Genomic DNA, 12,717 nt, shown 5'->3' on the forward strand with positions numbered 1-12,717 from the left:
GCCTAATTGGGTGATAACTACCTGATAAAGGAGAATAAGGCTGTTTGAACTTGAAAAACGTGTATTTTCGACCTTGGCAACTTCGGCCTCAGGATACTTAGTTGGAATTGTAAGGAATATGTAGTATGATGGGGTTTCTCAAATGAAGTTTAAAAAAAAGCGGACTTTAATTGGTCCTTTGTTTGACACCTGTAGGCAATCTGCCTGTATATACATGATTGACGTTAAATATATGCAAAATGAAGTAACAATAATAAAAAAGATATAGCCCCCAATTTAGGCTTCCCAATATGTGCCGAAGAACTCCTCCCCTCGCTGTAATGCTTGCCCCAAACCCAGATGGAAAAAAAGACACGCTTGTAAGAACGAAATCAAGGTCAAACAAAAGAAAAAGATGGACGTGGAGTCGTGCCTGAGGGCATTGTTGAACATCAAAAGGTTCGAAAAAGGATAGCCTCGCATAAGAGGACATTAGGATGTCAAGAAGTGAATCGCTGGCCGTTTGCGTGTTGGTCAAGTAAATTGCCAAGGTAAAAAAAAAGAACACGATTCATGCAGTTCGTGCAGTTCGTGCAGTTCGTGCAGTTGCCCGAGATCCTCGACGATGTTTTAAATCGTTTCGGCTGAGGAGTCGGCGTAGTCTAGAAACAAAGCGGCCTGACTGACCATCTAGGGCAACGTTAGGAATGCGACCGAAGAAAAAAAAAAGACAAAAGGATTAAACTCACCATTCATACGACGCATGGACATGAGAGGATCATCAATAGGTTGTGTTGTGTAGGCTGCGGCCCAATATCCCGTGTCACGGTAACCAGTGAAAGTGCAGTTACTGGGGTTGTACTGTGGCTGCAGGGCAACGACATGCGGGTAGAGCGTTGCTAACGGTGAGAGAAGTTCATCTGGTGGAGGTGACCGTCTGCTATCGATGCTTCCTCGAGACTGAAAAAAAAATCAGGTCAGATTTGATTGAAGAAGTAAAGAAGGGATGTTACTCACGTGAATCTCATAGTTGGTTTTGTAACTCATGGTTGGGTGTTGAGTAGTGTGGTGTAGTGATGAAGTGGTATTTTTGTATATCGTATAAAGCCTTGAGATGCAAGATGACGACTTGATTAAGAGACTTAAGAAGTATTCTGCAGTTGTGTTGGGATGTTGACTTGATCAGAAGCGAGCCAGGCTGCATTTAAACAGTTGGAAATACTCAGCCGCAGTAATTCAGAGCGGGGGGGGGACGTCAAGCTGATCAACATTTAGTGGGCTAGCTAATTTAGGATCTTGTTAACCGGGGACTCGGGTTTTAACACTATGAACGTGGATATATCCTGGCCATTGGAGGAGATGGTGGCGTCTGAGCGTCAGGGCCCGATCGGAGTCCCCGATGTGGACAAGTCTATACGAGGATGCGTTTGAAGTAGGGACCCCTGCAGATACACATAATCATGAATTGTATCATCTCGTTCTACTTTTTTTTTCTTCCCCCTTGCATTTCTGAAGCTTTTTTTATATATATTATATATTATATAATTTACATTTTACTATCTACCCACGTTATTGTTTAATTTTTATTTTTCTCGGGAACATGTCAGTGTTACAGGGGATATACAGCAATAACTCATCCCCGAATGTGATATGAGATCCACCCCCGAATAGATCCGGCATCCTACTTCTCGGGCTAAGTTTAATTATTTTTTGGGGAGAAGTGGACCTTTTGGAAAATGTCAAGCATATTGCGGTCATTGACTACGCCGTATTGAGTAGAGACTAAGCGAGTAGAAATTTTATGGGAAAAATCAGATCTCTGATCTCCCGCTAGGCTAGTAAGGCTTCCAAATTATTTCAGGTGATCTAGGGCGAGATAGTCTAAGAGATCCAAGAGATCCAAGAGACTAGCCCCCCGAACTATTGAACTATTGATTACCACAACGGAGTAAGCCCTGGAGAGATCTGGATCGACCATGGAGGTTGCCTAATAGGGACTAGCGGACAATTCCATTGTAGCTTCACAGCCACACACCCCTTGCTATTTGAGGATAAGCGCACGCGCCACATCCTCGGTCTGACCGTGGCTCACCGTGGCTAGTGATCATATCTGTGGCTCAAGCTAGATTTTTCTTCGATAGCTTCCCAGATCCACCCCACCCTGCTTTCACCTCCGAAAAGCCGAACTAGTCCGCCCTTGATCTTCACAAGTTATTGATTTTGGGTACCCTTGATGGCTCGGTCTTCCCCGTCTGCGCTGAGGCGCAGAACTATAAGGCATTCGTTTCCCCCAGAATCATAGTCTATTCTAACTTAAGTCTAAATCCACCTCAACCACCTCAAGTCTGATATTTTCTCCCTCTTCACATACTATCATTCACACATGTCAACTGTCGAACATGTCATTGAGAATGCAGGGTTCTGGAAGAGAGTGTTGGGAAAACTCCCGTATGGATATGCGCGATCCTTATTCTCACGAACAACTCGTTCAAAGTGAGTTACTTCTTCCTTTCTCTCTACCCCGGTCTCTCCTATTGCACTGGTAGCACAATGAGCAATATTCTGAGACTTTTTTGCCCTTGTTCCAGGATCCATCGAACGAGACGCTGAACGCATCTCCGATAGGCACGAGCATTCTCGTGAAGAGGGGATGACCAACCCAGAGACCCAGTCGGTATTGAACGACGCCGAGTTTGGACGCGTGGACCCCACAGGCTGGTTCCCGCACTATAAGAATTGTACTCAGCACTTCATCGACTATAGTCAGCACTCACCCCAAGTGCAGGCCATTGCCGCGTTCATTAATATTCGACTACCCTGCCAGCGACCTTCTGAATCCAGTGCACCGGTGTCAACATCGTCATTTGTTTCACTGCGACCGTATATTAGACGGTTGATTGTCACGGCGCAGGACTCGCCGGCTGTTATGCAAGGCTTCTTCGGTGGAGACTGGGAAGCTGGTGTGGGCTGTATCTACAAACAAGAACGGGTGAACTATCTCTTCACGGCTAAGAGCAGCGGCTGGGCATCTACAAAGGCTGCCTATGACATTTCTCCAGATGAAGAGACTCCCTTCTTAAGGCCCCTCCGTGACCCCTCGGAGGATGAGATTCGAATGGCCGAGGCACGGTGGAGTGAATGGTTAGCAATGGAGGATTGGATGGTCGGAGCGCGCAGTCCCTGGTAGGATGCCGCGGTGATGAGGCACGAATTTTCTTTTTTCTTTTTTTTTTCCTTTGTTTCTCGTGCCCCCAAAAAAATATATAGTGCTTCTGTCATATATATTACAGAGTATAATGACAAGCTAGTCTTATGATCTTCCTCCTCTGTGCCCTACATAGGAAAAGCTTTCTCCAATCTAGCAATGTAGCATAAGCATAAGCACATCAAAAAAAAAATGGATAAAGGTTACATTCATTTAATCTGTGCCCTAGAGAGTTGAGATCGACGGGTCGTCAGAATCGATAGTCCCGCACCGCCACGGGCACTTTTAGATTAAGTGACAAATCCTTAAGCGATCCCAGACGTGAACTCGGAGATTCAATGTTTCATATGGACTACTCCGAGCTTTTTTTTTTTTAATCGAATATTCTAAAACAAAGGTATGTAACTAACTAGACTTAGCTAGGTACAATTTAGCCATATTGCAGGGATCCACAAGGGTCTGACTCACACGCCTGTCAACCTGTCAACCTGTCACTTTATGATTAAATTAGAGATCAATAGTCTACAAGTTTGTGATTCGTTTGCCATCCTTTACCCTCCCGCGGAGAAACTCTCCTGAATCGAAACCAGGCTCCCGGTAATCTACATCCACGATCGGAATGGCATCGGCAATATGCATCCACGAGCACGATGCTACCACAATAATACCGACACTCGTATCTGAATTGCCGTATTCTACAACTCTGCTCCGACGCATCCAACATGGAATCGCGTATCCGTCCGAGACTGCCCACATACTAGCAACTTTCCCGCCCGGCTTAACCCCTGAACCTGGACAGCCATGGCTGGCTGCGCGGGTGGATCTCTTTGCTGGCCGCACAACACAGATGCTCATCTACTCCAGCCTCGAAGCGGAGCACACGTCAATCCCTCCGATCGCCACTGTCAGCGATAGTTCCAAAGCCACTACACCGGAGATATTAAATGTGGACTCGATGGGAACCAATGACAAAAATAATGCCAATGATAATAATGATCATGTGGACAACGCTGACATCAACCCCATCGCCGTGGTTTCCACCTTTTCCGCCAACCCATCCGTCCTAGCCCTAGTCCGCGCGCAGGTCTTGGCTTTGCTGTCATATGTCAAGACATACCTGCTGCCATCCTACCTGTCATATTTGGCGACGTCAGCCCAGGCCACATCTGAAACTATTTCCGTGTCGATGTCCTCGGTCACCCCAAACAACACCGATCCCATTACCAATCGTGGTGTTCCCCTGATCCCCACGCCAGATCCGCAGGCCTTCCTCATCGGCAGCCTTCATACAGGTCTATTCTCCCTCTTGCAGCGATCGGGCTCTTACACGCTATCTGACCCGATACCAAATATCCGGGTCCATCGTTTCGATGATCCGCCTTATTACAAATACTTCTTTCGCAGATCTAACTTCAGCCCCAGCATAGAGTATACAGCTGCAGATCTTCCGTCCGCCGATCTGTCCCTCCCCTCTGGATATAGGTTCCATGATCGAGAAGGGAGGGAGGGTGTTCTAAGCAAACATCTAGATCTTGTGCAGAGCCGGACAAATATCCCCCGGCCACGAACACAGCTATCTAAAATGCCAGGTATGGCAGTTTATTTTGATTCTGGGTCTAGTGGTGCTGATGAAGTGCCTATTGCATGGGCGTTCTTGGGCATGGATGGAGCTCTGGCGACGTTGCATGTAGAGCCGGAGCATCGGGGTCGCGGGCTTGCAGTTCCATTATCCATGGCTGTCATGCGCCGAGGGATGTCAGTAGATGGTGTTTTTGGGGCCAAAAGACTCAACTCTGAGGACAGTCAGACTCAAGAGCGCGCTGGGGCTTGGGCGCATACTGATGTGGCTGGGTATAATAAGGCGAGTCGGAGGGTCATGGAAAAGATTGGGGGTCAGGTTTTGACGACTGTCACTTGGGCTGTCATTGAACTACATGACTAAGGGTTCTGGTCTGCTTGATCTTTGTCTCTATAAACAGAATACAGCTACATGTTAGAAATTGCGTCTAGTATATATAGATGCACCTGGGTTATCTTTACGTTGCTAGCAGAGATACCTGCCGGATTTTACAATAGGTGGCCAATTTGAGAGTAAATTATGTTTTAAACCTCTAATATTTACACATATATATAAATTGACTCCTCCCGGATTAGGTATATGTCTGCAAAAGTGAAGGTGAGCCCATGCAGCTTTGAGAATCCCTAAGCAAATATACCGGGAAAGGAAATTGAATCCCCGGGCTTGTTGAACGCTATATACACCATGACACCCTTTTAATATTCGGGTTCGGATATATGGCGCTGAATTCACTGGAGGGTAATGAGAACAAACTAGTGTATTGGGGGGCCTCGTCGGCTTCGGTTCTTCTAGGCTAGCCAAGAAGGAGATACTATGGATTAGGGAGGAATAACAGAGGATTATTAAGCTAGTTTAGTCGAAAATCATAAGAATGTAGGTGTTGGGGGAATTGTCAAATAGTGTTGACTCATAGTAAACATTGTCCCCAGATATTCCCAATTAGGTTTAGCGGGTGATCGGATGCGATTCCACGAGCAGGGGGGAACTTCAACTTTGAACTTCTCTATTTTCTCTCAATTTCAAGCCATTGACCAATTTCCCTTTCAAAATGAGTAACCCTAAAGGCGTCGCTGAGAACATGCTCTGGGGAGGCCGCTTCACCCGTGAGTACCGCATCCCCTCCATCCCGCCAAAAAACCCACTGACTCATACCAAAAAACTCCAGAGGGCCTTGACCCCCTCATGGTGCAGTACAACACGTCGCTCCCCTACGATCGCGTGTTCTGGAAGCAGGACATTGCTGGCTCAATTGCCTTCGCCCGCGCCAACACCAATTCCGGTCTCCTCACACCGCATGAGTTCGCCGAAATCGAGCGTGGTTTCAAGCAGATCGCCCAGGAATGGCAATCAAACACCTTCGTGGCCAAGGAGAACGACGAGGACATCCACACTGCCAATGAGCGCCGTCTGGGTGAGATCATCGGCAAGGAAATCGGCGGCAAGCTGCACACCGGTCGGTCGCGTAACGAGCAGATCGCCACGGATATGCGCCTGTGGCTCCGTGACGAGCTCCGTTTGATCGAGAAGCACCTCTGCGATCTCATCAAGGTCTCCATTGCCCGCGCTGAGAATGATATCGCTTATCTCATGCCCGGCTACACCCACTTGCAGAAGGCTCAGCCTGTCCGCTGGTCCCACTGGATCCTGTCGCACGCCACTGCCTTCGCTAGCGAGTTGGAGCGTCTGCGTGAGGTTATTCGTCGCGTCAACAAGAGCCCCCTCGGTACCGGCGCTCTTGCCGGTAACTGCTTCAACATTGATCGTGAGGCTATGGCCAAGGAGCTTGGCTTCGATGGCTTGCTGTACAACTCCATGAACGCTGTTGCGGACCGCGATTTCGCTATGGAGACCATGCAGTGGGGCAGCTCGTTCATGCTGAAGATCTCCCGCTGGGCCGAGGATCTGATCATCTACAGCTGTCTGGAGTTCGGCTTTGTCCGTCTGTCGGATGCCTACTCGACTGGATCGTCGCTCATGCCCCAGAAGAAGAACGCAGGTAAGTTTGAATTCTGTTGACGTAATCTGAAGCAGCATACTGATATATGTTCCAAAATTTAGACAGCCTGGAGCTGCTCCGCGGCAAGGCTGGCCGTGCCTTCGGCCAGATGGCCGGCCTGATGTGCACAATCAAGGGCCTGCCTACTACTTACAACAAGGATCTGCAGGAGAGCGTTGAGCCCATGCTCGACCACGTCAAAACTGTCAGCGACAGTATCCAGATTGCAACCGGTGTGCTCTCTACCCTCACCGTCAACCCCGAGAAGATGGTCGCCGCCCTGGCCCCAGAGATGCTGGCTACCGAAATTGCCGACTACCTTGTCCGCAAGGGCGTGCCTTTCCGCGAGGGACACCACATCTCCGGCCGTGTCGTCGCTCTGGCCGAGAACACCAATGTTCCCATGGACACGCTCACTCTGCAGCAGCTCCAGGAAATCGATGCTCGTTTCGGCGCTGATGTCCAGACTTGCCTTGACTACGAGCGTGCCGTCGAGCTGAAGGACGCCATTGGCGGAACCAGCAAGCGCGCAGTCCTCGAGCAGACCGCTGTGCTGAAGAAGTTACTGTAAAATCTTTTGGGTACGATATATGACAGAAAACAGATGTTAGGCTTTTGGTTAGACAAAAATGAATATATGAATTGACTTGTTTAGGTGTCTTCTAAAAATAAAATGGTCATGCTATATGGTGCTAATAAAGGAGGGAATATCATACAACATACCTGTTGGACCGTCGTTCAAATTTCATCAAAAAGGTTAAACTGGAACTCCAACCCTAACATAGAAATACCCCAGCATTATCCTCCACAATTAAAACCGAAAATAAATCGAATCTCTCAGGCCCCTCTTAGGCTCATACCCATCGTTCCAGATGGAGACTTAACGTCGTGCCCAGGGGCGCCCTCTTCCGCTTGATAGGCAGGCGGGACGTCAACAGTACCATCCGCAGCCGTAATATCGTGTTCCAAACTGCGCTCCGTGGGCCTAGGCCTCGACCTGGACGCACTGCTCCCACGTCCCTGCGGATTTGAAGTATTGTTACTTGTGATTCCAAGCCCGTTCCCCAAGCCGCGATCCTCTGGCCTCCCACCATACTGCATAAAACTCATAACATGATCTGTCTCGCCGCGCTCCGCGCTCCTCCCTCTATCCTCCTGGGCCTGGGACTCTCCAATCTCCATGCCATTGGAGTATCGATCCAAATTCGCGCCCAGGACAACCCCCTCGGCCGTGACAACCCGTCCAGCTTGGTTTCTCCCTGAACTACTGCCGTCGCTATTGCTATAGCTGTGGCCGCTGCCATTGCCGGTTCCTCTTCCCAGGCTCGCATTTGTACTGGCTATTGACACCAATGCAGGTGATTCCCAAGCTTGTGGACCACTCTTCGACCTGATATGATTCTGCTGTCGCTGCCGTTTCTCCATGGGTACGTTGATTAGCTCGCTCTGGGAGTGGGATGCTAGTTCAGCGCGCAGCCGATGGAAGCCTGTGTCTTGTAGCTCTGGGGTATACCCTTGGCGTGGAGGGACTGAAGCGAAGAGCTCGTTTGAATGCGGTTTGGTTGGTGGGATTGGGGGCGTTTTGTGAGGAGATTGTGCGATAAGGCTGGTTGAGGATGACACCAATGCTAGGTCTGGGGTGAGAATCATGCTTCCCCGTGTGTTATCTGCAGTGAATGGGGAGACCGCGCCATGTGAGTCTATTGTTAATTCAATTTTTGGCATCAGTAAAATGTTATCTTGCCTCAAGTGCCGGTTGGCCGTTGGATATGTTTTTGCTCACTATTTGCTTCGCTGTCTGTTGGTGATAGGGGCCCTTTCATTTCGGATGCAGTTGCTTGGTTTTTTCGACTCAATCCGCGTGGATACCATGAGACGAGAGTTGACCCATTCTCGCGCTTCCCATACTTTCTCTTGCGGCGACAACAGAACAGCAGAATGGCACATATGACCAAGGCTGCAACCCCTCCAACAACACCGCCGATTATTGCGCCCAGGTTTGAGGATGCGCCACCTGGGGTGCTGGATGAAGTACTGGTTGCAGACGCGCTAGCAGCCAGAACCGAACCTGTGACTCCTGTGGCCGCGGATGTGTCAGAACTTGTAGAAACGTCTGAAGCTGTGAGTGTTACTAGAGAGACTGGGGATGTCTCTGAGGCTGTGGATGTCTTCGAACCTGCTGATATTTCTGAAGTAATAGAAGAAGCAGTGGCAGATGGCACAAGTGCCGTCGTAGAACTGGTACTTGATTCCGACAAAGTAGAAATAGAGGAGGTGGTGGTTCTCGGCGTTACATCGGGCGGCAACAGACCAATAACCCCAACTGTGGTTAATGAGAGGGTAGAAGACTTGGTCGACGTTGTGCTCGCATCATCCTCGCCGTCATCTGGACAAATGCCCGTCGTACACGGATCACTTGAGCAGCATCCACGAAAGTTGCCTGCCGTGCAAACATACCACAGCTTGCCCCCAGTGCAAGCAGTAGATTCTCGAGGAATAAGAGACCCGAGGGACTCGAGAGACTCCATCTCGAACACCATACTCAAAGATCAAGTCTCATCCACTGAATCCGAAGACAACTCGATCAAATCACAAGATACGCATAAAATTGCACAACTAGAAGTTAGAGATCTCGTCCTTTCAACGTTTAGGAGATTTGAGGATCTGCTAGCAGAATTGACATGAGAAATCAAATAGATCGGCTAGGCTACGAGAGATATTCTTGCAAGAAGCATTCATTCACTCTCGAAGAAGATCACGACCCTGTTCCTGAAAGAAGACACGAAGAGATTTCTTTGTTGTTAGAGGTGCGGGGTGGCAATGAAATACCAAATATAGATAGATTGATGCTGCCACCAATAGGATTCCCTGTGTAGTGTTGGTTTTCTTCTAGCTCAAGTACTTTGTAAACAGCCCAGCAGGCCCCTTGGCTCTTTGATAAAGGCATGATTAGTTTGGATATGCTCCGTTTGATAAATGTTCGTAGAATCAAGTGAGTTAGTTAAGGAAAAAAAACCAGTAAGAAATCAACCAAAGCTTAAAGTAAGACTGGGGAAGAGGCTAGTGTTTTGGGTTCTTTGATAGGCCAAGGGGGCTGATTCCCCGGGGATTTTTTTAGCCGAATCAGACAAAGAAGCGGAATGTCTACATACGAGTAGGAGAAAACTACAATAGATACTCCATACCTATGGGTAGAACAGGGGAAAAAAAATTAAGAAGTAATAAATCCAATCATATGAGACAAACTGAGGGGGAAAAAAGCACTCAGTACACCAACTCTTCGCCTGTTAAGATAAAAGGAAAAAAATATGGCTATACAGGATGGTAAGTAACATAGTCAATAAAAAAAAGGTCTTTTTCATAGATGGTTTCCCCTTGAAACGGGGCCTTTCGACGCCACAAACCCTAGTTCCACCTCAAAAACCACGAGGTTGGGAGAGGGCGTCGATAGGGTACATCTGAAACAACTCCGTGGTATCCTCCGTATTCTCTGTGGGTCGGTTCCAAAATAGCGAGCTTAGTAGGTACGCTTGAAAGGAGGGACGGCCTTGCACTCCGACTCATCCAAGGTGTTAGCCTCAACGGCACGGTAGCCCAGCTTGACCTCGCCGTGGGGCTCCTTCTGCCAGGAGAGAGTGTGCTTCATCCACTTCTCGTCATCACGGTCGGGGTAATCCTCGCGGGCGTGTGCACCACGAGACTCCTTACGAGCGGCAGCAGAAGCAGCAGTTTGGGTACTATGAGATATATGTTAGCAAGCGATCCTAAACAAAGCTGTTAGTAAGGGATACGTACGCGCAAGTCAGCAGGTTGCGGAGTTCAAGGGTCTCCACCAAGTCTGAGTTCCAGATCATGCTGCGGTCCTTGGTGCCGACCTGGGCGTACAACTGGTCAACCTTGTTGACCTTCTCAACACCCTCGTCCAAGCTCTCCTGGGTACGGAAGACGCTGACATCGGTCTGCATGGTCCTCTGCATAGCATTGCGGATTTCGAAGGTCGACTTAGGGCCCTCGGCGGTACGGGCAAAGTCGAGGTCCTTGATGGACTGAGCACCGGCATCGGAAGCAAGCTCCTTGTGGGGCTTGCCAGGGGTGGATTTGTCACGGACAGTGTGAGACACAGCACGACCGAAGACAATCAAATCAAGCAGGGAGTTGGCACCCAGACGGTTAGCACCGTGGACAGACACACATGCGGCCTCACCGCAGGCGTACAGACCGGGAACAATCTTCTCCTGGCCGTTCTCATCCACATCCAGAACCTCACCAGTGTACTTGGTGGGGATACCACCCATGTTGTAGTGGACGGTGGGAAGGACAGGAATCGGCTGCTTGGTAACATCAACACCTGAGAAAATCGAGGCAGTCTCGGAGATACCGGGCAAACGCTCGTGCAGGAGCTCAGCGGGCAAGTGGCTGAGCTGAAGGTAGATGTGGTCCTTCTCGGGACCGACACCACGGCCCTCACGGATCTCTAGTGTCATGGAGCGGGAGACAACGTCACGGGAGGCAAGATCCTTTGCGGTAGGAGCATAACGCTCCATGAAACGCTCACCCTCGGAGTTGAGCAGGTAACCACCCTCACCACGGGAGCCCTCGGTGATCAGACAACCGGCACCGTAGATACCAGTAGGGTGGAACTGAACGAATTCCAAATCCTGGTTAGGCAGACCAGCACGAGCGACCATAGCCATACCGTCACCAGTGCAAGTGTGGGCGGAGGTACAGGAGAAGTAGGCGCGTCCGTAACCACCGGTGGCAAGAACGGTGTGGTGGGCCTTGAATCGGTGCAGAGTACCATCCTCCTGGTTGTATGCAATGATACCACGGCATTCACCATTCTCCATCAGCAGATCAAGGGCGAAATATTCGATGAAGTAGTTGGTGTTGTGGCGGAGGGACTGTCCGTAGAGGGTGTGCAGAAGGGCGTGACCAGTACGGTCGGCGGCGGCAGCGCAACGGTAGGCCTGACCACCCTTACCGAAATCCTTGGATTGACCACCGAAAGCACGCTGGTAAATACGTCCATCCTCGGTACGTGAGAAGGGGCAACCGTAACCTTCAAGCTCGCGAACACTGGCCGGAGCCTCGCGGGTCATGTAGTGAATGGCATCTTGGTCACCAAGCCAATCAGAACCCTTCACAGTATCGTACATGTGCCATCTCCAGTCATCCTCGTGCATGCTAAAATCTAGTTAGACGCGATTCACTACCCTTCGGCGGTTGTGGGAGAGACCTACTTTCCAAGGGCAGCGTTGATACCACCCTGGGCAGCGACAGTGTGACTTCTCGTGGGGAACAGCTTAGAAACACAAGCAGTCTTGAATCCAGCCTCGGCCAGACCGAAAGCAGCGCGCAGACCGGCACCACCGGCACCGACAACGACGGCATCGTACTCGTGATCCTGCGCAAGTTAGACCCAATCAATCTCCTTTCGATCTAGAGAGCGTTATTGTCTTACAATGATAGGGTACTTGTCAGTCAAGTAGCCATTGGACTCCTTAGCGCGCAAAGGCTGGTTAGACCATATCCGGGCTGGCGCAGTAGTAATTAGTGGTGCATTCGTGGGTTGATAATTCGAGTGTTCCAATGCGTACCTGCGGGCCTTGAAGATGAGAAAAGACGTCTCTGGTCCCTCAAGATGCGGGAAACCTAGAAAAATAGACGTATGAGTATGCTGCGGGTTTTACGGACCGACCGAAAATCGTTGCACGGCTACTCACTTTGGATGCAGGAGCTAGGCTCCGCAGGCTCATGGAGCTCATGATGGCGGGTCAAGAGAGAATTGGGATTCCCTAATTAACCAAGAGAATAGCAGAACACCGGGGGTCGGTGACGGGCTTAGCAAAGAGGGGAGATTGTGGAATAGCGAACTCCTTCCAGGGCAACACTTTGATCTGGAATCGGGTTGCAGTTGGTAGTTTCACGCTGACATAATCATTCTCCCAGTTGCCGACG

The 12,717-nt window shown here is 49.7% G+C and overlaps 6 protein-coding genes across 6 annotated transcripts; 3 read left to right on the forward strand and 3 right to left on the reverse strand.

The window, feature by feature from the left end:
• Positions 1-609: 609 nt before the first annotated feature.
• On the reverse strand, positions 610-1,026 carry N7479_000827 (uncharacterized protein; the record flags this gene model as incomplete). The annotated part of the gene is made up of 3 exons (XM_057248525.1): positions 610-641; positions 729-939; positions 997-1,026. 3 exons carry the CDS (start codon positions 1,024-1,026, stop codon positions 610-612), a joined length of 273 nt encoding a protein of 90 aa, XP_057112957.1.
• Positions 1,027-2,378: 1,352 nt separating this feature from the next.
• N7479_000828 (uncharacterized protein) lies at positions 2,379-3,166 on the forward strand (the record flags this gene model as incomplete). The annotated part of the gene is made up of 2 exons (XM_057248526.1): positions 2,379-2,472; positions 2,568-3,166. The coding sequence occupies 2 exons, from the start codon at positions 2,379-2,381 to the stop codon at positions 3,164-3,166; spliced, it is 693 nt and encodes a 230-aa protein (XP_057112958.1).
• Positions 3,167-3,803: 637 nt separating this feature from the next.
• N7479_000829 (Acyl-CoA N-acyltransferase) lies at positions 3,804-5,126 on the forward strand (the record flags this gene model as incomplete). Its single annotated transcript, XM_057248527.1, has 1 exon — positions 3,804-5,126. The coding sequence occupies one exon, from the start codon at positions 3,804-3,806 to the stop codon at positions 5,124-5,126; it is 1,323 nt and encodes a 440-aa protein (XP_057112959.1).
• Positions 5,127-5,811: 685 nt separating this feature from the next.
• On the forward strand, positions 5,812-7,330 carry N7479_000830 (argininosuccinate lyase ARG4; the record flags this gene model as incomplete). The annotated part of the gene is made up of 3 exons (XM_057248528.1): positions 5,812-5,866; positions 5,929-6,759; positions 6,822-7,330. The coding sequence occupies 3 exons, from the start codon at positions 5,812-5,814 to the stop codon at positions 7,328-7,330; spliced, it is 1,395 nt and encodes a 464-aa protein (XP_057112960.1).
• Positions 7,331-7,596: 266 nt separating this feature from the next.
• On the reverse strand, positions 7,597-9,299 carry N7479_000831 (uncharacterized protein; the record flags this gene model as incomplete). Its single annotated transcript, XM_057248529.1, has 2 exons — positions 7,597-8,459; positions 8,543-9,299. 2 exons carry the CDS (start codon positions 9,297-9,299, stop codon positions 7,597-7,599), a joined length of 1,620 nt encoding a protein of 539 aa, XP_057112961.1.
• Positions 9,300-10,276: 977 nt separating this feature from the next.
• N7479_000832 (uncharacterized protein) lies at positions 10,277-12,524 on the reverse strand (the record flags this gene model as incomplete). Its single annotated transcript, XM_057248530.1, has 6 exons — positions 10,277-10,496; positions 10,555-11,943; positions 12,000-12,163; positions 12,221-12,294; positions 12,357-12,411; positions 12,483-12,524. 6 exons carry the CDS (start codon positions 12,522-12,524, stop codon positions 10,277-10,279), a joined length of 1,944 nt encoding a protein of 647 aa, XP_057112962.1.
• Between the last annotated feature and the right edge of the window lie 193 nt (positions 12,525-12,717).

Source organism: Penicillium vulpinum, assembly GCF_028829585.1.
Source record: "Penicillium vulpinum strain IBT 29486 chromosome Unknown utg000001l_segment0_segment0, whole genome shotgun sequence".
NCBI classification, from domain to species: domain Eukaryota; kingdom Fungi; phylum Ascomycota; class Eurotiomycetes; order Eurotiales; family Aspergillaceae; genus Penicillium; species Penicillium vulpinum.